Source organism: Suncus etruscus, chromosome 9 (genome assembly GCF_024139225.1).
Source record: "Suncus etruscus isolate mSunEtr1 chromosome 9, mSunEtr1.pri.cur, whole genome shotgun sequence".
NCBI classification, from domain to species: Eukaryota; Metazoa; Chordata; class Mammalia; order Eulipotyphla; family Soricidae; genus Suncus; species Suncus etruscus.
In genome coordinates this window covers 16,379,625-16,405,970 of record NC_064856.1, presented here as the reverse complement: position 1 = coordinate 16,405,970, position 26,346 = coordinate 16,379,625, and the positions used below count along the sequence as shown (strand labels likewise).

General features: G+C 51.2%; 1 protein-coding gene across 4 annotated transcripts in view; it reads left to right on the top strand.

Moving 5' to 3' along the window:
• The window catches only part of DLGAP4 (DLG associated protein 4), a 225,283-nt gene that overhangs the window by 151,189 nt on the left and 47,748 nt on the right, over positions 1 to 26,346 (top strand). The window contains exon 1 of one of the 4 annotated variants that reach the window (XM_049779148.1): positions 7,996 to 8,079. The exons of the other annotated variants lie outside the window; for them this stretch is intronic. Coding sequence (XP_049635105.1) covers positions 8,049 to 8,079 — 31 coding nt within the window. The 5' untranslated portion in view covers positions 7,996 to 8,048. Of the gene's footprint in view, positions 1 to 7,995; positions 8,080 to 26,346 lie in introns of those variants that run through there. 4 annotated transcript variants of the gene reach the window in all.

The window sequence follows — 26,346 nt, the reverse complement described above, 5'->3', positions numbered from 1 at the left end:
GGGCAAGGGCTGGAACTCAAGGTCTTGGCACATGCCAGGCACTTGTGCCTTTCCTTTCCTGGAAATTGCAATTTTGTGGCAAATGGCAGAAAGAAAGAAAGAACAGGGAGTGAGGATTGAGGGCAATTTTTTTGCAGGTCCTTTCCCATAGTAGCTTTGGTGTGGATAACCTAGCACCTGACCCACAGGTAAGGGGGCAGAGATAGCACAGTGCTAGAGCATTTGCTTTGCACAAGGCCAATCCAGGATGAACCCAGGTTCGATTCCTGGCATCCCATATGGTCCCCCAAGCCTGCCGGGAGTAACTCCTGAGTGCCACCAGGTGTGCCCCCCCAAAAAAAACAAGGGTAAGGTGCTCATTATTTTCAAGGGTTTTATATGTTTTTATTTGTTTTGGGGCCACACCCAGTGACGTTCAGGGGTTACTCCTGGCTATGCACTCAGAAATTGCTCCTGGCTCTGGGGACCATATGGGACGCTGGGAATCTAACCTAGTCCGTCCTGGGCCAACTGCGTGCAAGGCAAATGCCCTACCGCTATGCTATCACTCCAGCCCCTCTCGTTTTTTTCAGTTTGGGAACTTTAGCCCAGATCAAGACATTTAGGGAAGTATCTTAAAGCAAAATCTCACATCTGTGTAGGCACACACATATACCTGTCTTTATAGGCACAGTGAAGTTTTGTACCCTTAAACTAGAGGTTCCCAAACTTATTTGTTCTTGGACTGGAGAGATTGCACAGTGGGTAGGGTGATTGCCTTGCACACAGCTGCCCTGTATTAGATCCCCAGCACCCCAATGTGGTTCCTCCAGCCCTGCTAGGAGTGATCCCAGAGCTCAGAATTAAGAATAAGTCCTGGGCCCGGAGAGATAGCGCAACGGTGTTTGCCTTGCAAGCAGCCGATCCAGGACCAAAGGTGGTTGGTTCAAATCCCGGTGTCCCATATGGTCCCCCGTGCCTGCCAGGAGCTATTTCTGAGCAGACAGCCAGGAGTAACCCCTGAGCACCGCCGGGTGTGGCCCAAAAACCAAAAAAAAAAAAAAAAAAAAAAAAAAAGAAGAATAAGTCCTAAGCACAACCAGGTGTGGACAAAAAGGGGGAGAGCGCAAACTTACTTGGCCTTTTCGGAAAGAAAGAAAAATATTTCTCAGCATCCAAGAACCCATTTGGAAATTGATCTTATTTAAATGAACAAACAGAAAATGCCGTGCTAGAAGTGGAGTTGGCAGTGAGAGAAACAGATGGGGGGGGGGAGGGGGGGAGAGAGAGAGAGAGAGAGAGAGAGAGAGAGAGAGAGAGAGAGAGAGAGAGAGAGAGAGAGCCAGTAGTGGCCTCCCACCTTTGACCTACTTTTGTTTGCATAGGGAATATGCCTCACAGTGCTTTGGGGTTTCTCCTGATTTTGTGCTCAGAGGTCCCATCTGGCAGACCTTGGGAGAATACACAGTGCTGGGAATTGGATCCAGATTTCCCATATACCTGTGCTCCAGTTGAGCATTTCCTGGTCCCCTTCACCTACTTAGGATGGGAAAAACTACAAACACCCTGACCTCAGCAGACACACCTGCTAATACTTTCTTACGTGGCTATGCTGTGTTATTCGACACATGAGCTACCTTCAGGGCTCAGCCTGGGAGGGACAGGGACGTATCTCCAAAAGATTCATTCCTCCACCCTGTGAGCTCTCCACATTCAGGTGAAACCATCTACCCCTCAGGGAGAACCAAAGCCACCAAAATCTCAAACCTGTGCCCCAAACTGCCTCTGGATCATCTGGCATCTCTGTGCTGGCAAGGAAAGGGCACCCTCACAGACACACAAAACACCCCGACATTTCCCTGCCATCTGTGAAAGTGATGATGATGTACAATGCGTATTAGAATCAAGTTCTTCCCTGCCATCTGCCACAAGCTTGTCATAGTAAGTATATCATTCAGTCATGTCTGCTGTGAGCAGCAACTCTCTATCGTGCATCCATCACCATTGTCAGATGTGCAAGATATACACAGCAGGGCTGAAGAGATGGTTCTAAGGGCGAGAGGAGAGCTCATGTTTGCTTGCACAAGATTTCTATCATCACCTGTTGAGAGTGGACTCCAGGGGTCTGAGGCTTGGAAGGCCAAACAATAAGTCAATGCATGGAGCCCAGCCTGTCACCCCAGCCCTCCAGAGACATGAACCAACACATACAGACACATCAGTCCAGCTCCAGGGCCAGGGTCACACCACTCTAAAGGCTGCCCAACCCCCACATTTGCCTCCCAGGAGTGAGCATCCTGGCCCTGCATGGCCTAGGACTATTTAAGCCCTATACCCTGAGTGCTGCTGGCCCTGAAGTGCCAGGTCACTCTCCCACGTGCACTCACTAGAGAGGGGAGGCAGCGCCTGGTGCCTGAGAGCCTGAAAAGGCTGAGCCCTTTGGAGTGGCCCTGAAGACCCTGATCTTCCCACCCAGCACCCAGAACCTCTGGTTTCACTCTGCCCCAACTGTAGTGCTATCCCTGCTTTCTAACTCAGTTTCCACATTCCAGAAATGGCTCTAGCAGGTGACTAATGGGGGGAGGCAAAAAGGGGGTTCTGCAGCTAAACTGCTGAGATGTATGTAGGTTTCCTGGGAGCATCTACCTGGGCATGACAGGGGTGGGGCAGTCCTCTCTCTACCTGCTACATCCTGTCTCCTTCCTGTCCCTTCTCATTCTCCCCCATCTCCATCTCCCCTCTGCCTTCACTCCATTCTAGCTTTCCCTCCCCTCCATCTTCCTTTCATCTCACCTCTTTCTGGGGCGACCTTGGTCCTCTCCCCTTCTCTCCCACCCTTTCTTCCCTCTGTCTCTAGCGCCCCCCCCCCCCCGCCTGTCACCCTCTCTGTTCGCTCCCACTCCCTCTGAATCACAAGAGAAGCTGTGACATCACCCAAGGGCTCAGCCAGCCATGGGGGTGCAGCGGGGCCACACCTCCCACCCACATCCCCTGTTCCTGCCAACTGCATTCTCACGTAAACAGGGCCTGCTGTATTGTATTGGGATGGCCCCTGACCTTGGAGCTCCTCTGCTCCTGCCCACAAGCCCTGGGTGCTGGTTTAAGTGCCACAGTGTCCCTCTGAGACCTTCCAGAATAGGTAGATCCTGGTCTCATCCTTGGTTCTAGACCCCACACACCCCATCCATGTAAGTGCTCAGCTCTCCGCTCATTCCGACTCCCTCCCCCAGAACCTTTCTCTCCCTCACTCCTTACCACCACACTCCAGTGGTAATCAGGACTTGTTCCTGGATCTGTACTCAGTGCAATCCCTGGTCTTTGTTTTTGTTTGTTTGGTTTTGGTTTTGGGCCACACCCAGTGACACTCAGGGGTTACTCCTAGCTATGTGCTCAGAAATCGCTCCTGGCTTGGGGGGGCCATATGGGACGCTGGGGGATAGTCCTAGGTTAGTGCGTGTAAGGCAGACGCCTTACCACTTGCGCCACCGCTCTGGCCCCACAGTCCCTGGTCTTAAACTGTGTCTGGCGATCCTTCATTGGGTCATGAAAAAATTAGAAATAGTAAAAGGTTTCTGAATGCACAATCACACAAAAAAAATTAGCCACATCATGTATCTGAGGTGTTTCTTGGGCAAATAGGAGTTTGTGAGTGGGGAGAGTTGAAAAGGTCCTGCTCTGGTCAGCTTCCCAGGCAGTGTTGTCCTCCTCATACTCTCAGGCCAAGTCCTGGGTCTTCTCTGGTTATTTACTCCACACACATTCCTGTCAGATGGACACCCCACTCCGTACCAGAGTCCTGTCAGGCCATCATGTCCAAAGAGCTGAGACAAGGTTTTGTGTGTGTGTGTGTGTGTGTGTGTGTGTGTGTGTGTGTGTGTGTTGGGGCTACATCTGTCCATTACTCAGGGGTTACTCCTGGCTCTATACTCAGGAGTCACTTCTAGTGGTGCTCAGGGGACTATATGGGATGCTGGGATCAAACCAGGGTCAGCCATAGGCAAGGCACATGCCCTACCCACTGTCCTATCTCTCCAGACCTTAAGAGGGTTTTTGTTTTGTTTTGGTTTTGTTTGCTTTTGTTTTGGTTTTGGGTTTTGGGTTTTGGGGTCACACCCGGCAGTGCTCAGGGGTTACTCCTGGCTCTATGCTCAGAAATCGCTCCTGGCAGGCTCGGGGGACCATAAGGGATGCCGGGATTCGAACCAATGACCTGCTGCATGAAAGGCAAATGCCTTACCTCCCTGCTATCTCTCCAGCCCCAAGAGGTTTTTAACTCACATTTCATCTCTGATTCCTGGATTTCAGAGCTGAGATTTAGTTAAGCAGAGAAAGGGTGCTGCCTTGGATTAACAATGGGGCCAAAACACTTAAAGCTGGCTGACATTTCCGTTTTAACCCAGTTTAAACTAATGCATGCATCTTATATAGTCACAGATAATTGCAAAGAAATTGCATCTTGGTGAAAGTGAATGCCAAGCTAAGTCACCTCATGAGTCAGTCAGGAGCTTTTTCCCAGTTGAACCTACCTCACTCCCAAACCTTGATTTCCCCATTTTCTGAGTGTGTGTAGTGGGGTGGGAGGGTCACCCTGGGATTCTAATAAAGATACCATATTTGCCAGTGTATAAGATGACTGGGCGTATAAGACGACCCCCTAATTTTGCAGTTAAAACATAGGTTTAGGCCTATATTCGCTGTATCAGACAGACGTTCCTGTGCTGCAACTGTATGTACCACAGTGAGCCAATCACAACAAGCAAAGTTTCAAAGGTTATACTGTAATAGACTTCCTCTCTGACTCTGGTCAATCTGAGCAGGCTTTTGACAGTGTAGATTCGGGTCCAGAACATTGTCTAATTTGCATGCATCAAAAGCCTGCTTGGATTGGCTGATTTAGAGAGGTGGTCCGAGCAGCCTGGCAGTGATTGGTGCAGGATCGAGTTGGAAAATTCGTTTTGTGGCAATATTCAGACAATTTTCGTTTAGCAGCATATTGAAACACTTTTCGGGATATACTCGGAGTATAAGACGACCCCGATTTTCGGTTGACTTTTTTTTTTTTCCAAAAGTCATCTTATACGCCGGAAAATATGGTATATGGGATAGTCCCAAGGCTTTCTGAGAGACTCAATAGCAGCATGGGCTATTAGATGTTGGTGGAGTGATCCCGGCAATGTTCCATGACCCCTAAGTAAGGACCATAGGGTGAAAGGATGGGGGGGGTTCAGAAAATCAGGATTCCCCCCACTGAACTAGACACTCCTCCCTGGAGGAATGGGGATGGGGAAGGGATCTGGACCCTCGTGGGTAAGATGTCTGCTGTATGTGAATTTTCCTTCTAAGTTTGTAAGAAGAATCATTAAGTCTCTGGGAAACAATGAGGAGGCTTAAAGACCACAAGGCTGGCCTCAAACTAAAGGGCATTCCTACCAGTTAAAGACATACATGCTTTGGAGCAGAGAGGTTAGAACTAAGGCCCAACAGACAGCTCACAGACCATTCACTGCTAGATGGCCCTTCACATGAATCTGGCCGTGTTTTAGATGCAAGTGGAATCTCCTTTCTTCACGGAGAGTACATTCCGTGGGAGGAATAGAGGCAGACAAGTGTACAGAGTGTGGGCAAGAGGGAGGCCCGTGGGGAATGACGCTTCAGTGTGAACAGTGTAGCCTACAGCAAAGACTTGGAGTTAATATGAAAGTACTCTAGGTCCTAAGGTAACAGGGTGCCTCCCTGCATAGGACGGTAGAGGCAGGGGATTCGGAAATGGCTGAAGTAAATCCACTTAAAAACAGTAAAGAAATTATTGATAGCACACAGGTTTGGTATAATGCCGTCGGTGGAATTGAGTACTTTTGAAATACTACGAAGCGTTGAGTAGTCCTGGCGTCAAAATGGCTCTATAACCTTCCGTTGCTTTCATTATTGTACATTTAAGCAGAAGTTGCAACCCTGGTATCAAAAACACTGTCACAACTTTGCAGAGCGATTCCTTTCTTCAGAGATGGGAAGGAGCCTGCCAGGGGCCCCCTGCATGGAAGGAAGGAAAGAAGGAAGAAAGGAAGGAAGGAAGGAAGGAAGGAAGGAAGGAAGGAAGGAAGGAAGGAAGGAAGGAAGGGAGGGAGGGAGGGAGGGAGGGAGGGAGGGAGGGAGGGAGGGAGGGAGGGAGGGGAGGAAGAGGAGAGGGGGAGGAAGGGAGGGAGGAAAGGAAGGGAGTGGAGGGAGGAGGAAAAGGACACCATGGCACCTGGAGATGGCAAAGCCCTAGGGAGTGGGCTCTGTTGGGACACCGGAGGGCAGAAAGGAAGTTAGACCAGGAAAATGACACCCCACCCCACCCCCATGTCCATGACGGGGAGAGCGGAACTGGCAGGGCCATGAGGCGTGAAGGGTGTGATTTCTGGACTGAGGCCGAGTCGCCCCTCAGGACACAGGGAGCGTGCTGATCTTACTCCTCCCTCGAGGAGGAAAGCAAGGGAGGTGCAGGGCACATCTTGTCCAAGGTCGCAGGCCTCCAGAGGCTCGGCTGAGAATAAGAAGCAAGCTGGGGCCATCTGGCCAAGAGAGTCAAGCTAGGACCGCGGTGTAGGGGGGCAGCTAGCACCCCGTTTGGGAGGCCCAGGGCGCCTGAGGGCCGACTGCACCGTGCAGGGCCTGAGAGGCGGCTTCCCGCACGGAGCCTCATTTTCCCCCCAAAACAGCGAGGTGTCGCCGCGGTGCACTGTGGGAGAAGCCGGGTGGCAGGGTCCCCCAAGGAGCATGCGTCTCGTTCCAGCTGGAACCGGTTTGGCGGGGCGGCCCGAGGGGCGGAGCCTCTCCCCCGCAGCCCCCGCGGGCGCGGCGCTGCGCGGTGCTCAGGCATGCGCGTGCCGACGTGGGCGCGCGCTCCCGCGAGGTCTTTCCGTAGGGCCGGGGCGTAGGCGGCCTCAGAGCGCCGCGCGCCTGCGCACTGGCGGCGCGCGCGCCCCCGCCCTCGCCTCGGCGGGAGTCCCGGGGCGCGCGAGTGCGAGTGCGCGCGCGCGGCTGACGCTTGGGGCGGGGCGGCGCGGGGCGGGGCCGGCGCGGGGCTTTAACCCGGAGGCCCCGCCCCTCGCGCGTACAAAACCGGAGCCTCGGGCCGGCCGCGTGAGGGAGGAGGGTGAGTGCCCGCCGCCGGCCGCAGCTGCCCGGCGCCCGCCCGTCCGTCCGTCACTCCGTCCGTCTGTCCGGGCCACGCCGCCGCCGCCGCCTCCTCCGCCCGGACGCCCGGGGCCCGCCCAGCGCCGCCCGGAGCCGCCGCGGCCCCGCGAGGAGACGAGCGCCGCCCCCGCCCGGCCCGGCCCTGCCCCGCCCTCGCCTCGCCTCGCCTCGCCCGTCTGTCCGTCCGCCCGTCCGCCCGCCCGTCCGCTCGCTCGCGCTTCCTCCTCTGTCCGCCGCCGGCCTCGGGCTGCGGCCCGCCCGCTCTGTCTCTCCCTGCCCGCTGTCTCTTTGTCTCTGTCCTCAGCCCCCCAGGCGCTCCCCTCCCCCTTCTGGGCGCACCATCTCGGGGCCCCTCGCCACGCGCCCCGTCTGCGGAAGCGGAGCCGCTCCTTCCCGACCCCCGGGCTTCCTCCCATCCTGGGGGCTTGGGCGCCCTCCCTTCCATCCGGACCCCAGCCCCTGGCGTCTTGCCCCCCGCGTCCCCCAGAGCCTCAGGGACCCCCACCCCACCCCGCTTCTGGCCTCCTCGAAACTTTGGGACCTCCGGCGTAGCATCCCTTGGGGTCCCTCTCCGGGGACCCTCGCCTCCGCCCAGCGCCCTCCTTCGCGCCCCCTGCCTTGTCGCGTCCCTGTCGCTGCCGCCACTCCCGTCCTCGCTCTCTGTGGCCCTCCCCACCCCATCTCTGGGCTGGGGTCCCGCTTCGCTCCCCCTGCCCCCCACTCTGTCTTGACCGCCTCTCCGCCCCGTGTCTCTTGCGCTGAAGGCCCCCCTTCCCCGCGGCTCTCGGCCCCCTCCCCTCGCTTCCTCTGCCCGGCTCCGTGTCTGTCTCCCCCTCTGCCCTCTTTCTGTCTTTGCCGGTCTCTGGGTCTCTGACCCCCACCCGGCCCTCATGGCTTTGTGTCTGGAGCTCTTGAAGCAATGTGAGTGGTGGGGTGTCCGAGTCGGGCGGAGTCCACCCGCAGGCTGGCCGCGGCCGAGGCTCCATGGCTAGCACCGGGGCAAGGGCTGGCAGGGGGGCAGGAGGCTCCGGGGCCTCCCAACAAAGGGGTCCAGGGGGAGGGGCCAGGCCTTCTGGCAGATGGGGGCCTTCCCGCTCTGAGCTTCTGCTTTGGTTGCTTGAGTGTATAGAGGGCGCAGGGGCCTGGCACCCCTGCCCACTGGGCCCTGCATGGCCTGGCACTTTGTGATGGCTTGTGGGCAGGCCTGGGCTATTTCGGAGCCGGCAGGATGTGATATCACTTGGGCGTCTATTTAGACCCAGCTGGAGGTGGGGGCTGTGTTCTTGCCAACTTAAGTCGTGAAATTTTACAGGGGGGAGTGCTGCCACCGGGCAGGCAGGGGTTGATAGCTGGGAGAGTGCGCTCCCCACCACCAACTTTGTAGGTAAACCAGGAAGGTCTGTGCTGCCTTGGCCTCTCTGCACTTAGGATATCAAAAAGGGGAGCTGGGAGCTGTTCTTTTCCCACTGCCATGGAGCTTTGAATTTGTTCAACTCTCTGGGGCCTTCCACCCCCTTGCACGCTCTGTGACTTTGAGTGAGCTCCTCTGCTTTCCTAGGCATCAGTTCCCCATCTGTAAAGCAGGAATAGGTGTGGCGGCCTCACAAGACCTGATGGTAGGTGGTACTGTGCTTTGGGAATTGTGAGGCTGACTTGACACCAAGCCCAACAGAAGGAAAGAAAGGGTTTTGCTGGGGCTGCACAGCTAGCATATAGCACAGAGATGCAGGCACAGGACCTGGTCCTGCACAGCTCATGTAGCACAGGATGCAGGCTCAAGATCCTTGCCCGGTTTCTTCTGGATGCACTGCTCCCTGATTCAGTGAGTTTGGGAAGAGGCTGTTGGGCCCAGCTAGAGAATGGTGCCGGCAGGCTGTTGGGTTTTCCATGGTCATCCTGTTGCTATTGAAGGAAGGTCTCTGCCTGGCCAGTGGCACATGGGAATAATTTGGAGTTGGGAACCTGGCAACTTTTCCCTCTCCCTTGTAGAAGGAGTGCAAAGAGCTCCTGCTACCTGAGGGTCCACAGGCAGCTGCAGTTGGCTGACCAGGATCCTAGAAGGAGCTGGAGATTAGGTCTTGTAGAGATGACCTCAAGATGAGAGCCAGGATCCACTGGGAACCCTGAGATCCTCTTTCGTGACACTCCTCTGTGAGGTCACCTGCCTACTGGCATAGAACGACAGTCTTAACACCTGTTGTTGACCTACCGTGTGCTAGTGATTGGTGTAGCTCTTCCTCTCCCAGTCCTGACGTGAAAGAAGCAGCTCCCTACATTTCACCCATTCTCGGAGGGCCCACTTCCCCTGGGCTTCAGCCTTATCTAGAAAACTGGAGTGAGCATAGGGCTGAGGCCAACTTGGAAAACTGGGGAGGAGTCAGTACCGCCAGGATGTTGGAGAGGCAGATGTCAGGCTTCCCTGCCTTTAAGGCTGTGACACTGTGACTGCAGACTGTCCTCTGAGCTCTGTTTTCCTTCTGAAAAATGAAGCTGTTGGATAAGACAGTCTTTCAGGAGCTGCCAGCTCTGACATTTTGTACTTGGTCTCCTCTTACCTGTTAAAGGTGAGCTCATTCACAGAACAGAGTGAGTGTGCTCCTTTGCTCAGAGTGCTGCTGATGACGTGCCTGGGGGTTCCGTGGGAAAGATCCTGTCTGGACAGGGCATCCGAGGAGCTTCCAGGAGGTGACTGCTTGTGAGCAGGGCTTCTTAGCAGCCCAATTCTCTTTCATGGAGTTGAAATCGTATGAGCTTGAGGCTGCAGACACTCACTACCATGCAATCTTGACCAAGTGACAGTCTCTGAGTCCAGTTTCCCCATCTGGACTCAAGACAATCGGACTTGCCCAGTAAGATGGTGGTGAGAATAGTTGATATGAGATAGAGAAAACGGTAGCACACAGTAGGCCCTCAAGTGTGTGAACTTTCATGTCCCAGTAATATCTGGGTCACCATGTGTGGAGACATTACAGAGGCTGAGTCTCTTCTCCCCCCTGTAGTAGGATTCAGGTAACAAAGAAGGTTCCTTGTGGTGGTTCTAGTAAGGACCAGGCATAATCCTCTCATCTCTCACTTGCCGTGGTGGCCACTGTAATCCGCTGGGCTCTTTCCTGGTCATTGTTCTCACTGTATTCCTGGGAGGAAATCAGAAGCCAGTGTTCTCCCTGTTCGCAGGTGAATGAATAGTAGGCCCTGAGAAGACCAGGGACTCATTTGGGATCCCATGGAATAGCAGTGTTGGGGTCAGCTTGAGACCAAGCCTTTGGGCCTTTCTTGCCACATAGCCCCTGGCTCTGCTCCAGACTGCTCCAGCCTGGTAGCCTCCCCCCTCGGGCTGCCTTCTGAGTCTGGCATCTGTTCTGTAAGAGGGTTTGCTTGACATTTCCTCAGCCTCTGAGCTCATCTCAAATTTAAATGGAACTAGCTTGAGACTGGGTGGGGACTGAATCATCACCTTCCTTGGCTTTCTCATCCTAAATTGTAACCAGGCACACCCAGTGCGCTGGCTGCCAGCCCAGCTTTGTAGGCACCACATGCTGGCCGCCTCCCCGAAGCTCCTATGGGTTCAGGAATGTCTCAGCCTAGGCCCTTCGGGGAAGCTGCCACAGAGGCTCCATAAGGATTTCAATTTCTTCGCACCCCAGGGATCGGGAGGCACCAGCCACTCTGAACAGTTGTTCTTCGCTTTGAGCATCTTTTGTCTGCGTGTGCACGAGAGAGTGTGTGTGTGCACGCGCGCCTGTGTGTCACACCCTGGCTTCCTCTCAAGGCTCGCTTTGTCAGAGGCTGCCTGCTCCAGGAAATCTCTGAAGGCTGCCTCAGACCATGAATTTGGTCCTGGAACCTTACTTAGGAAAGTGTGTTCTAGTTAGGTTTTACCTCTCTCTTTCTCTCTGCCTTTGTTTTCATATAAATAGAATTTAGGCTGCTTATAGTTTGTTGGGCTTTGTATTTATATTTGGGGGCAAGGGTTGGGGCCATACCCTGTGATGCTCAGGGCCTATTCCTGGTTCTGTGCTTAGGGATCACATTTGGTGGAACTAGAAATTGTACAGGATGCTAGAGATCAAACCCAGGTTAGCTGCATGCAAGGCAGGCACCCTATATATGGTACTATCTTTTCGGCCCTAGGCGTGCTTACTTTTATCAACTTTAAGTTCTTGAGCTCCAGCCCCAGAAATTCTCTTTGGTCAGCTTTGATTATGTTTGGGGTTTTGTTTTGGCTATACCTGGCATGTTCAGGGCTTATTCCTACCTCTGCATTCAGGGATCAATCACTCCTAGCAGTACTCCTTTGGGAACCAAATGGGAGGCTAGGGATGAAATCTAGATTATGTGCATGCAAGGCAAGTGACTTACCTACTCTTAGGTTTAGCTTTGAAACCAGCCTTCTGGCTATGCCCCTAAATTAATTTACTTGTGCCTTTCTTTACTATCAATTGGGCTGGAGGTAGCTCTCCAGCCCAGATTGCTATCAGAGTAAGAATTTATGTAATCAAGGTTTCAGGTATTGGAGCCTCAGTGAGTGACAGGGATTGTACCAAGTAGGCTATGGTCTTCTCCATGTATTCCTGCAATAATCCCATGATATGGGAGCCCATTTATTCCCATTTTACAGAAGAGGAAAGTGACCCATGTCCCATCTTTGTGTCAGGCAGGAGTTGTTTGTTTCTGAAGCCAGTTACCTTTCCCCTGCTTAACTCTGGCAGCTGCTGTCAGACCTGGCTGGGGTAATGGCTGTGGAATTGAACACCCAGGCAGGAACTCAATCTAATCCACAAGAACTTAATGAGGTTGGTGAAGCCTCTGTGATTCCTGGGCGCCAGTCCTGGATAGCCAGTAGTGCAGTCACCCTTAGCCTGTCTTGGAATCAGCTTGGAATCAGAAACCAAGACTACCCAAAAGAAAAACAAAATCTGACTTTTAGCATCAGAAAGTTATTATTTGCTTCACTGAAAGGCAGCAGGTCAACAGGTCATGGCTTCCTGAGCAAGGCCATGGCTGGGGTCAAGTGAAAGCCAGTTTCTGGCCTCCATAGCCAGGCCATCTTCATTCTTCTTTGTTGTTTTGAGGTTTCTTTTTTTTGGGGGGGGGGTTTGGTTTTTGGACCACACCCGGCAGTGGCACTCAGGTTTTACTCCTGGCTCTGCGCTCAGAAATTGCTCCTGGCAGGCTCCGGGGAACCATATTGGATGCTGGGAATCAAACCCAGCTTATCATCCTACGTCAGCCATGTGCAAGGCAAACACCCTACCGCTATGCTATCTCTCCGGCCTTCATTCCTCTTTGTTTGGGGGCCATACCTGATGATGGTGCTCAGGGGCTACTGCAGCTCTCTGCTCCTCAGTTCTTTGCTCAGTTGTTCATGAGAGTGCTTAGGGAACCATGAAGCGCTGGGGTCAGATCTGGGCCTCAGGCAAGTCTGCCATAAGCTCTGCCCATTGGACCTCCCCTTTTGCCCCTAGGCTGTCATATTTCTTTTTTTTTTTTTTTTTTTGGTTTTTGGGCCACACCCGGTAACGCTCAGGCTCAGAAGTTGCTCCTGGCTTGGGGGACCATATGGGACACCGGGGGATCGAACCGCGGTCCGTCCAAGGCTAGCGCAGGCAAGGCAGGCACCTTACCTTTAGCGCCACCGCCCGGCCCCTAGGCTGTCATATTTCTGCACTTGGCTGGCCTGGAACTGCTGGTGAAGAGCTGGAGTCCTGAGCTCTAGTGTAACTAGTGAACAGTTTCCTCAGGGCAGGAGAAATGGCCCGGATGGTCACAGAAGACAGCCTGATGGTGAACTGGGCATGGAAAACACTTGCTGATCAAGTGCTGGGTCAGGCCTTAGAGAATGGGGAAAGAACAGACATGCCGGGCTGGGCCTGATGAGGGAGACAAGGCCTACAATTATGAGAGACTGTGTGACAGTCTGTAATTAAGTGTCTGCTGAGGGAAAGCTTTGTCTGAGGAGGAAGGAGTGAGTGTAAGCCAGTGGAAACAAGAGTCCTCTCACGAAGGGATTGGCTTCCCAGGGACACAGAGCAGAGCTGGCATATGGACGGTTTGTGCAGAGGCAGGAGACTTTGGGGGGCTGGAAGGTGAGAGTTTAGGGAAGCATTTTGCGGAAGTCTCAAGACAGTAGAGGGGATAACCAGGCTTTTAGCAATGCTAAACATCTGCTGAAAACAGGTCTCCCAACTGGAGGGTTTTGTTCAATGTGAACTAGGCAGCGTAAATTAAAATGAATGAAAATGATTGCCAGGGGCCAGGAAGGTGGCGCTAGAGGTAAGGTGTCTGCCTTGCAAGCGCTAGCGTAGGATGGACCGTGGTTCGATCCCCCGGCGTCCCATATGGTCCCCCCAAGCCAGAGGCGATTTCTGAGCGCATAGCTAGGAGTAACCCCTGAGCATCAAACGGGTGTGACCCAAAAACAAAACAAACAAACAAAAAAAAAAAAACAGAGAAAATGATCACCAGAAGCTTTGTAGGCTTCTGGATGAAAATGACCTAGAAGGGGCTACGTGGTATGGAACCCTGTGGAGGGGTGGTGATGAGCCTGTTGAGGTAGCAGGGCATCAGGCCTGTCAAACCAGAGGATAAGGTGTCGCTGCGTTGGGGCAGAAAATAAGTCTGAGCGCCTAGCCTGTGCACCTGTTCCAGGCCAGGCTCTGTGCCAGGGCCTCCACAGGCACTCATGAAATCCTTAGAACCAGCCTGAGGCAGGTGGACTTTCCATCCCAGTTTTACTGATAATGCAAATGTGGCTTGCATCCAAGGCTGGCTGGCTGCAAACGCTGGCTCTTTCTGCAGCTCTGGAAGTGATGCTGCTTTGAAAGGGAACTCCTGAAAGGAGGGTCCTTCTACCCCCACAGGCATCCTCTCAGGCCCACAGCCCTTTAGGCTAGCATTGTTTCTAAAGAATCCACAGATTCAGAGAGTGAGGAACACGCCTGGGCAGAGAGCCTCCTATACCTCTAGTACTGAGGCTGACAACCCAGAAATAAGGAGATGTTACTCCTCCAGCAGTAAGAAAAGATGTGCAGACCAGAGTGGGTGTGTGCAAACTGCTGGGGGAGTTGGGGGCCTCCCTGGCCCCACCTGTGGGGTGTTCCCTGCCCAGCTGAGCAATAAGTCACCAAGGAAGGAAGAGATGTGTCCTCAGTTTATTGGTTTGTTTTTGTTTGTGGGCCACAACCCAGTGTCCCTCAGAAGTAATTCCTGGTTCTGTGCTCAGGAATCACTTCAGGGGACCATATGGGATGCCAGGGATCGAACCCGGGCCTGCTACATGCAAGGCAAATGCCCTACCTGCTATACTATCACTTTTGCCCCTGCTCAGCTCAGTTCTAATGGGACAAGAGGACTAGTCTGAGTCACAGCTCTGGAACTGGGCATATCTAGTCTTTACCCTGGTCCACCCCATGAGGACCTCTACCAGAAAAACATGAATGACTACATGGCAGGCACAACCTTCCTCTATTCCTCTCCACTCCTCCCTTGGCCAGTAAATGTCCCCAACACCCATATCAATCTGCTTTAGATGATGCTCTGCCCAGGTATGCAAGGTATACAATTGGTACCGCCCCTGCTTCCCAAATCTCAGGTCACAGGTTTTTTCTTCTTTCCCTGGAGAGGACAAACCTGGCTGTGCTTAAGTCTTCGCACTTTACTCAGGGATTCACTCACTCTTGAGAGACCATGAGATACTGGGATCAGCCTATATAATCAGCTACCTTACCTTGGACTATCTTTTCATCCCCGGACACAGGTTTTGGTGACTGGTTTTTGTGTTCCTTTAGATAGATGCAGTTTTTTGGACAGAACAGCAGACTAGAATGACCTGTGCTATCTATCCCATTTAGTTGTGATGATTCATATGATTAATGCTTCCACCTTTAGCCAGGTGATTTCTCGGAAAATGGGTCATTCTCATGGATATGGTTCTTTGGATTTTGTTCTCAGGGCTTTGGATCCCTAATATTTGGGTACCCTATTTTGTATTCATGAAACACCTTCAGTCACCTTATCTCAGCAAATCCTTAGACAACCCTGAGAAGTCATTACCATTTTCCACTAAAGAACTTTTCCAAGGTCACTCTGGAATTCACTGGCTAAGCTGCTCATCTACTCAGCAGTTTCTTTTTGCAGCGCCTGGGACCAAACCCAGGACCTTGCACACAAAGCTGCCTCATGAGGGTGGGGAGATGGCCTTAGTGATACAAGGGCAAACAGAGTGGTCTAAGAGCCTTTAGTTCTTTTTCATTTCTTTTTTTTTTTGGGGGGGGGGGCCACACCGGGGTTGCTCTGGGGTTACTCCTGGCTCTGCACTCAGAAATCTCTCCTGGCAGGCTCAGGGGACCAAATCAGATGCTGGGGATCAAACCTGGGCCTGTCCTGGGTCGGCAGAATGCAAGGCAAATACCCTGCTGCTGTGCTATCATTCTGGCCCCACGCCTTTGGTTCTGACCTCAACAGTCTCCTAAAGGGCTTTCCCCAGTGCTGCTGGCCTTGCCCAGACTTTCCTTATTGTAGACCTTCTTATCTCTTGGCTCTGGGAACTTGTGTGCACTCAACCTGAAGCAGAGTCCCTCTTTAGAAAAATTACTTAGCACTTTTAGAAGTCTACCTCCTTGAAGTGAACCAACAAATTTCCCTACAGCCACTACTGTCTCCCCCTCCCATTGTCCAATAACACCCACACCCCCTGCCAACAATCAAGTCTAGTACCACAGCCTTTGGCTTAGAGCTTCCAGACCAAATCAGCCAAGGCAACACTCCTTCACACATGATTTCAGAGGTTGCATAGAGATCCTCAGTTATGACTTCATTAGCAAGAAAGGCTGTCCCAGCAGAGCCCATCTGTCCCCTCTCCCCAGGGGGATGTCGCCCACAGGCTGCTCTCCCCAACAACCTGTCCTGGGCTTTCTGAAGCCTCTTAATATTTGATTACAGACTGCACAGGTGTGGAGCCCTCCAGCCATGTGCTGAGCTGCAGACCCTCCTACCTCTTTTAATATTAAATGAGAAAAAATTAAGACAGGTCCTAGAATGTCAGTTCTTGAAATGAGTCTGACCCAGCCCCATCACATCCCATGAATTAGAACCAAATTGTCGAGAGGAAGAGAAGGGACTAGCCAAAATCTAGGATGATAAACACTTCCCTGTCTTACCAGCCTAAAAAGTGCCCCATCCTTCTCCCTCCTCCCAGCTGGGAGTCCACATCCAGAGCCCTCTTCATATTCTTCCTCTGACTTCAGGCCAAGTTTTTTCCAGAGTCTTCCCTGATACTTCCACTGATCACTGGAACCCTGAGGTGCCCAAGCCTTGGTCTCTCAGTGGCTCATCCAGCAGCCTTGGGAGAGGCTGCAGACAGAGTCCAGATCTGGTCACTGTCCCCAAGGAGTCTTCTTTGGGTACATATTTTCTGGAGTAATATATTTTTTATCTAAAGTATGTATGTATATATATATATACATATATGTATGTATGTATATATATATAGTGTGTGTGTGTGTGTGTGTGACGCTGGGATCGAACCGATGACCTTCTGCATGAAAGGTAAACGCCTTACCTCCATGCTATCTCTCCGGCCCCTAAAGTTTATATTTTTATTGGAAAAAATTATGCATCAGGTTAGCCTTACAATTTTTCTATATTTCCCAAAAAATGGTCAGGACCTGTCAGGGCTAGGGGAATGGAATAGCCCAGGGATTAAGGCCCATGTTCCCATGTTTGCATTCATCCACTACCATTTTGATCTGTGGTAACACACGGTGCCCCAAGTGTTGCTGGGTGTGGCCCTGGAGGCCTCTGAGAGCACACCCAGGGTGGCCCAGGTAACCTCCACTATGTCCTCTAATCCTTGCATTGAGTTAGTTAATAATAGGTAGCTGGCCTGGTTAGCTCATAATAGCCAGGAGGTTCCCCAAAGCCACGGTGCCCCACTTGCCTGTCCCTCTAAAACAAGAAAGAAAAGTCAGCTCAGCTTCTCCATAGGCCCTGAACAGCCACACTGTCCCCTTCTTGAGCTGGACTGCCTCTGCGGGCATCGTGTCAGTAGCCTCTGCTGTGTACCAGCAGTGGCCCTGGAACCTAGAGTAGGTTCCTTCCCTCTAGTGTAGGTCCCTCTTCCCTGGCCTGGCAGCCCATTGGTGGATGCAACACTCAGTGTTTGTCCAGTTCTCCACTTGAAAACATTCGGGTTTGGCCCTCGGGAGATGATGACTCAAAGGGCTAGAGCATATGTGTGGCATATGTCCCTCCCCCCTCCTGAGTTCAATCCTGGTCACCACATGGTCTAATTATGTCTCTAGAGACCCCAGCCCCACTGCAGCATAAGCCAGCCCCAAGCCTTGAGCCCTTTCACACCCCCATACCAATGTCCCCTGAGGACTGCTCAGGAGGCCCCACCACAAAAAAGAAAATATTGTAGTGTTAAGTTCGATTCACTTCTGGCTGCTCTGAGCAGAGCTGTGGTGAGCACCATCCCGTGTGTCTGTGTGGATGAGTTGTGTGTGCATGCACAGAAACCTGGAACCACTCCCAGGACTGGAGTCTTGCATGAAGTGTCTGCAGCTAAGTTTTGTTTAGATTTTTTCAAATGGCTTTCTTTTCATTGGTTGCATGGTGCAGGGGTCCTTGTAAAGCACCTTGCTCCCATCTGCCCCAGATTAAAATTACTTTTTCTTTTCTTTTTTTTTTTTTGGTTTTTGGTTTTTGGGTCACAGCGCTCCGATGTTACTCCTGGCTCTATGCTCAGAAATCGCTCCTGGCAGGCTTGGGGATCATGTGGGATGCCGGGATTCGAACCACCGTCCTTCTGCATGCAAGGCAAATGCCCCACCTCCATGCTATCTCTCTGGCCCTCAAATTTTTTCTCAGAACCAGTTGTTTCTAATCCAGTCCCAGCCAGGATCACCAGGTACTGCTTAGATAATGAGGGGTCTCCAGTCTTTATGGTAAATATGGGAGGACATCAGGCCAGAGAGATAGCATGGAGGTAAGGCATTTGCCTTTGCCTTGCATGCAGAAGGATGGTGGTTCGAGTCCTGGCATCCCATATGGTCCCCTGAGCCTGCCAGGAGCAATTTCTAAGCATAGACTTAGGAGTAACCCCTGAGTGCTGCCGAGTATGACCCAAAAAACAAAAACGATGGGAGGACATGAGGAATGAAAGGACAAGAGTCTGGAGGGGCTGCAGGATTCAGCCGGGATGGCGAGGACCCGGGATTAGGGACTTGGGAACTGTTTGTGAATCCGTCTCCAAGGAGAGATGCCCTTCCCCCTCACCGGCACACACATACCCTGTGTCCTCCCTACACTTTCTCTGGGGCACACTGCACCTGCTCGGCAGCTGGCAGCGGCTGGGCCTGTGTTCATCCAACAAATACCAACTTCCTGAATCCCAATAGCGCTGCTTGACCATACGTCCCTGCCCCTTCTCTGAGCTTGTCTGAAAGGTAGAAGGGGTGGTGTGTGGCCTGTCTCCTGTTACTAAACCAGCAGGCAGAAAGTAAAGCAGAATACAATGGTCTTACCTGGCTCAGTTGAGCTTCGAGGAGCCAGTGAAAGCTGAGGACAGCACAGGGCCTACCCCGCTCAGGCTGGAACTTCAAAGGGAGCAGGTGGTGGGTGTCGCTTGCTCTGCGAAGGTAAAGATCAGGCAGAGATTTGGAGATTCCTGGATTTCTGTGCCCATGTTGCCAGAACTGTGAAACCAAGCAGGATGAAGTGTTTCAGAGGCTAGGTGGGAGATGAGCCAAGGAAATGGAGGCAGGGAAGGATTCCCCCATGGCAGCAGGTTTTGCCTCCTCCATCAAAACCGACAGGAAGGCCCATTTGGATCCCCCATAGTCATTTCTGCTGCTGCCTCGTGGCTCTTAGAAGTGACAGGGATGAGGAAGGGGAAGTTCTTGCATTTATTTTTAGGTGATGAATCGCTAGCCTGGTTCTGCCCTCCTCTTCTGTTAGTGGGGAAACAGGCTGGAGTTGGGGCCTATTTTCCCCTAAATGTTTTTGTGTGGTCCGAAGCAGGTGGAAAAGGCAAGTTTGCCGCTCTCTGGCCCTCTTCTCTTTCTCCATCCTTCTAGATCATTCAGTCTTCAGTTTCACTTTGGGGTGTAAAACCAAAGTGAAAGGAAAAGGGCAAATCAGGAAGCTAGGGTTTAAGAGCCAGCCCAAGCTGTAGTGTGCCCTGGATGACCCAGGCTCAGCTGGCTTCACCAGCCTTTTGCCCACTCTGGTGCTGGAGACATGGCCGAGATGGGGTGGGGGGGCCTAAAGGGCCCCAGAGGGAGAGGCGCCAGGCTGGAGACAGGCGTCTGTGCTGTTGTTGGTGTTCTGGCCTGGCCCATGCTGTCTGGGAGACGGCCAGTCTGACAGGTTCCCCATGAAGTCAGCTTCACCGGGTGTGGCCCCAGGTGGGGAGCTGGTGCCTTTTAAACTCCGGTCCTTCCGGGGCAGGACTCAGCTGGGTCCGTGTTGGCCTGGGAAAGAGATCCCAGCTTCTAGAATACTTCTTCCACTCTACCTGAAGGTAAGAGCTAGCTAGCACCCTGTCTCCACCAGGAAGACATGCAGGCCTGCTTTCCCATTGGCTCTTGTCTTGACCCCTGAGTTGTTTTTCCTTAGGTCTGAGATGTCTATTAGTACCAATTTCAATCCTGGACACTTGGAGGGTAGACTTCTGAGTCTCTGCCTCATGGTGAGGTGGCCTTAAGGAAACCCCTCCTGACTCTCAACTCCTGACTCTTCATTTGTTTCTTGGCAGGAGGGAGTTGCTTCTCACTGTATACTTTAGCTGAATGTGTTTCAGTCCCTTGGAAGCCAGTGAGCATATCAAAACCCCACACGGCTGGTTTGTGTCTGACTAAGCTCGGGTCTCAAGTTCCTGTTTCTTTGCCTTTTTGCTTTAGGGAATCCTCAGACTTGCCAAAACAGAGATGAAATGAATCTTATTGTTTGTTTCATTGCAGATGATTAGTGTGTCTTCGCCCCTCTGCATAGTGACAAGGTCCTTAAACATAGTGTGGTGTTGGTTCAAGTCTACTCCTTGTGGCACAAGGTGGGGTGGTCAGAATGTCACTGAATGGCCTGCACTGGGCCATGTTGCTCTGCTGTGGTGCAAAAAATTGAATACCACATGCCAGCCAGAGATTGTACAGATTCATAGTTTAGAAACTAGCTTTCAGGCCAGATTCTGGGGTATAGCTCCTGGATTGGTAACCAGCTATGTGACTTTTTGTTTTTGGGCTACATCTAACAGTGCTCAGAGGATTATTCCTGGCAGGCTCAGGGGACCATATGGAATGCTGGAGATCTAACTGAGTTGGCCCCATGCAAGGCAAATGCCAAACCCGATGTGCTATCGCTCTGCCTCCAAGCTTTGTGATCTTTTAGTTTTTGGGTCACACCCGGTGGCGCTCAGGTGTTATTCCTGACTCTGTGGACAGAAATCCCTCCTGGCAGGCAGGAGGACTGTATGGATGCCTGTCCTGAATTAGCTGCATGCTCCTTAACCTTTCTGGGCTTTGGTTTCCAAAGTAGAGATGACACTGTTCCCTGACCTTAGTCACAGCAGGGAAGATAGAAGTGAGAATGTTTTTGAAGGAGCATTGTGAATACAGGACCTGAGGCAGAGATAAGAGATATAAGAGAAGTTAGCTGCTGCTATTACTGAAACCACAGGCAGAGAAAAGACTTGAAATAACTTAAATTCAGCTGTTTAGTGCCTGCAAAGATGGAGGAGGTGAGATGGGAGTGGGGAGGGAGTGGGTAGTTTGATAGCAGTTGACAAGGGCAGGGCTCTGAAAGGCCTTGTGGCATGAAGAGTAAGAGAGGAGGGATGTACAGTGGGGACCTTCAAAGCCTTAGATGCTGGTGACTTCCAGGGTAGATGGTGGGGCTAGGGGGGAGGCCAGACGTGGTTGCCTGTCCAGGGCCAAAAGAACAGAGATCGGGGCCGGAGCAATATCACAGCGGTAGGGCATTTGCTTTGCATGTGCCAACCCTGGACAAATTCTGGTTCGATTCTCGGCATCCCATATGGTTCCCCAAGCCTGCCAGGAGTGGTTTCTGAGTACAGAGCCAGGAGTAGCCCTGAGCGCTGCCAAGAGTGACCCAAAAACAAACAAAAACAGATCCTTCTGGAGAGGGATATATGTGCTGTCCGTCCACTGACTAGGGCTGACTACAGACTCACTCCCCATCCCGGGGCATTAACTAGGAACCTGTGATTGTGCTGTGAGTAGACGTGATAGTTCCCACCTCTTCTAGAATTTTCTTGCCTTACTCACCTTCCCACGCTTCATGACAAGTTTAGGGTGTGGCCTGCCAACCTGTAGTTGGTGCAGACTGGAAGGGTGGTGGTTTGAGGTTGCCCCTACACATTCCCCCAAAGGATCACAGGATTATATGTGAAAAGAGTGGGGAGGACAATGTGGGTGCATTCCAGCCAGCCCTTTTCTCCTCATCTCCACTTTTTCTGAATAGTCAACCGAACAGATGCTTGCAGGCCCAGGTGCTGAGCCAAAGGGAGGGTGGGAAGCAGATGTACTTTTCTGTTTCATGGAATGTCAGTCCAGCTTGGAGTCTTCATCGAAACAGTCAACAGATTCACAAGATCCTGTCAGGTTATGCAAGAGCCCTGAAGGAAACAAAAATAAATTAAAAGGAAGCTTATTCTGAGGAGATAGGGCTGGCCCAAAGGGATGGATAATCTGCTTTGCATGTGAGAGGCCTGGGTTCAATCCCTGGTACCTCCTGGTCCCCAAAGCACTAGTGTGAGTGACCAGTGAGCCAGGAAGAGTCCCTGAGTACCACCAGGTATGACCCCAGAACAAGAAAAGTTGGAGAAACATCTCAGGAACCATGAAGTGGAAGTTGGGAAAGAGGATATGAGGGTAGACTGGGGAGGATAGGGGTCAGACCCTGTAAGGTCAGGTAGGGCTGCCACCTAATGAGCAAGTTAGTGCCAGGCAGCTCTGCTCACCTGAAGAAGCCTGAAGTATGATCAGTAAAGTTCAGAAGCTGGAGAGACAGTGCAAGGATTAAGGAACTTGCCTTGCAGATAACCCCATTTGATCCTGGCCCTACATATGGTCCCCTGAGAACTGCCAGGGATCTCCTGAATTCAGAGCAATGAGAGGTCTGGGCACTGACAGAAATAGGTGTGCTCGCCTCAAATGCCACCAACCTGGTATTTGAGATTCCTGACATCCCATCTGATTTCCTGAACCCACCAGAAGTGATTCCTGAGTGCAGAGCCAGGAATAACCCCTGAGCTCCACCAGATGTGGTCCAAAAACTAGAACAATAAAAATAAAATCAGAGACTGGAATGGTGGCACAGTGGTAGGGTGTTTTGCCTTGCAAGCAGCTGATGTAGGACAGATCATGGTTCGATCCCCCGGTGGTCCATATAGTCCCCTAAGCCAGGAGCAATTTCGAAATGCATAGCCAGGAATAACCCTTGAGCGTCACCAGATGTGGCCCCAAAACCAAAATATATAATAATAATAATAATAATAATAAATAAAATTAGCATATAATTTCAGATACTTTGATTTTCATACTGATTATAAAGAAAGAGTTCTGGTGTACTGTTAACTTCCTTTCATGTGCATATTCATAGTTCACAAGTTGCTTCTTTCTGAGGGAGTTGGACTATAATTATTACTGTTTTTAGAAGTCATGGGACAGAGGTAAAATGACTTGTCCAAAGTCATGTAGCTTAGAGACTGGAGAGATGGTACAGTGGGTATTGGGCTTCTTGCCTTGAATGCAACAGGCCTGGGTTCAGTCCTTGGCACCTTGTATGGTCCTCTAAGCCCCACCAGGAATGGTCCCTTAGCACAGAACAGGGAGTAAGTTCTGAGCACTTTCAGGTATGAAAACAAAAAAATTCATGTAGCTTAGTCAAAATGTAAAGTCTTGGTTCCCTACTGTTCCCTAATGCTCTATCATACCGTTGCCTTTGTTCAAGAAGGCTAATGCCGGGGCTGGAGTGGTAGCAAAGTGGTAGAGCATTTGCCTTGCATGCAGCTGACCCAGGACACGCCGATTCGATCTCTGGCATCCCATATGGCCCACCGAGCCAGGAGCAATTTCTGAGCACAGAGCCAGGAGTGATCCCTGAGTGCTGTCGGATGTGGGCCCTCCCCCCCACCAAAAAAAAAGAAGGCTAAGATTGGGCTAGAGTGAGCGTATAGAAAGAAGTTAAGTCATGTACCTTTCTTGCAGATGATCATTTCACCTAAGTATAATATAATAATCCTAAGAAATTATCTATGGGTAATGAGATTTAAATGACTATCTTCCACAGTCTTGTGTGATGTGTTTACAGTTTTTATTTGTTTGGGGGCCACTCTTGACTTTCTCATAGACTATTTCTAACTTGGTGCTTTGGGATTATTCTGGATAATGCTCAGGGGACCATGCTGTATTAAGGACCAAACGTGGGGGCTCCCTCAAGTAAAGTATATACTCCAGCCCTTTTAGTAATCTCCCTGGCCCCTTTCATTTTTTTTTTTTTTGTTTTTTTGTTTTTGGGCCACACCCGGCGGTGCTCAGGGGTGACTCCTGGCTATCTGCTCAGATAGCTCCTGGCAGGCACGGGGGACCATGTGGGACACCAGGATTCAAACCAACCACCTTTGTTCCTGGATCGGCTGCTTGCAAGGCAAACGCCGCTGTGCTATCTCTCCGGGCCCCCCCTTTTTTTTTTAAACTTTTTTGTGGGGATTCCACACTTGGAGGCTTTAGTACCTACCTCTGACTGCATTCAGGGATTACTCCTGGCAGGCTCAGATTGGCCACGTGCAAGGCAAGTAAGTGCTCTACCAGTACACTATTATTCCAACCCCTAACACTTAAATTTGTTTTGTTTTGTTTTGTTTTTTTGGAGTCACACCCAGCAGTGCTCAGGAGTTACTACTGGCTCTATACTCAGAAATCGCTCCTAGCAGGCTCGGGGGACCATATGAGATGCTGGGATTCGAACCACTGACTTTCTGCATGCAAGGCAAATACCTTACCTTCATGCTATCTCTCTCTGGCCCCCAATTAAATATTTTTTAAAGTTTGTTTTGTTTGGGCCTCCAAACAAAACCCTCAAGGGTGTCCAGGGGACACTCCTGGCAGTATACCAACTGAGCTGGTTAATACTAGGTCTGGTGCTGACAAGGCCCTGCAGTGCTAGGAGCCCTCAGAACTAAACTGGCTGTGCTCAAAAGCCTCTAGCCCAGGGGTCTCAAACTCGCGGCCCTCCTTACAACATTTTGTGGCCCTGCCCTAGAGGAATCTTTTTTTGTTTAGTTTTGTCTTAGTTGTTTGGGTCACACCCCCCAATGTTCAAGGCTTACTACTGACTTTGCACTCAAGGATCACCCTGATTTTGCCTCCTGCGGCCCCCATGTAAATTGAGTTTGAGACCCCTGCTCTAGGGCTATACTGGAGGATGCTGGAGGCAGAGACAGGGAATGGGCCTGTGACCCTAATTTTGCAATATCTCCCTAGGTTCCTTTTAGTTTTATTTTAAATCTTCTTTTACACTTGAGTAATGTAAAGGGCCTTTATATTTCCATTCAGCTCCTTTGAAAGGCATCTGTGTATACAGCTTTTATCTTTGAATTGGGCCATCTCAGCAGTATTCAGCCTGCCTGAGAAGTTAGTGCTTGGGAGATGATTCCAGGACCAAATTGAGTGCCTTACATGTGCTAGGCATGTACATTTATTTTCTTTTTTCTCTGGAGCCAGAGAGTACAGCAGATAGGGGTACTTGCCTTATACACAGGCTTAAGTCCCAGCATCCCGTATGGTCTCTCGAGCACTGCCAGGAGTGATTCTGGAGTGCAGAGCCGGAAGTAACCCCTGGGCATCATTGGCTGTGGCCCAAAAACCAAAACAAGCATTTTCTTTTTCCTTTTATTTTTTTAATTGAAGAATCATAATTTACAATAATAATCGTCTTTTTTGGGGGGGGGGTTGAGGGTCACATTCCAGCTGTACTCAGGCATCACTTTTCCTGATGTTCAGCTGTGGGGTGCTAAGATTGAACTAGAATTAGCCTGTGCAAGACAAACTCCTTTCCCACTACATTATCTCTAGCCCTTGAATCATTGTTTTATAGTTGCAAAGTTACATTATTCTTCTATGTTTCAAGATCTCTCCACCGTTATTCCATAGTCCCTCTCACTCTGGATCCCCTGCCCCCACCCCTCAGTTCCCATTTCTATTGATAAGAGGCGCCTGCTCTTAGCCTCTATCTCCCTGGCCTCGGATATTTTAATTTTCTATTGGAGTTTTCTTTCATATCTATTTCCTGAATCTCAGAAGAGCTTGTAGGTTGATTACAAAACACCCCTTCTTCATAGATATATTTAACTCAAAAATAAAAAATGGGGCCGGAGAGATAGCACAGCGGTGTTTGCCTTGCAAGCAGCCGATGCAGGGCGCAAGGTGGTTGGTTCAAATCCCAGCGTCCCGTATGGTCCCCCGTGCCTGCCAGGAGCTATTTCTGAGCAGATAGCCAGGAGTAACCCCTGAGCACCGCTGGGTGTGGCCCAAAAACCAAAAAATATAAAAAAAAAATGTTCAGGGTTAAAGTCACTATTTTATTTTGTGACTATTAATTTTGGAGTGGGGAAAAATTTTTTTTTTTTTTTTTTTTTTTTTTGTGGTTTTTGGGTCACACCCGGCAGTGCTCAGGGGTTATTCCTGGCTCCAGGCTCAGAAATTGCTCCTGGCAGGCACGGGAGGACCATATATGGGACGCCGGGATTCGAACCGATGACCTCCTGCATGAGAGGCAAACGCCTTACCTCCATGCTATCTCTCCGGCCCCAAGGAAAAATATTTTGATCACTAGGCTTGTTAGTGAGACTTCATTTGCTCTTTTTTGTGGTGCTGCCTGAGATGGAATCAGGACTGAATATGTGCTTCGTGCCCAGCCACATCCAAGCTTCCACTGCTGTTTTCTTTTCTGTTCTTTTTTAATTTTTTATTTATTTATTTATTTATTTATTTATTTTTGGTTTTTGGGTCACTCCTGGCTCTCTGCTCAGAAATTGCTCCTGGTGCTGGCGAGGTGGCGCTAGAGGGAAGGTGTCAGCCTTGCAAGCACTAGCCAAGGAAGGACCGCAGTTCAATCCCCCCATATAGTCTTCCCAAGCCAGGGGCAATTTCTGAGCCCTTAGCCAGGAGT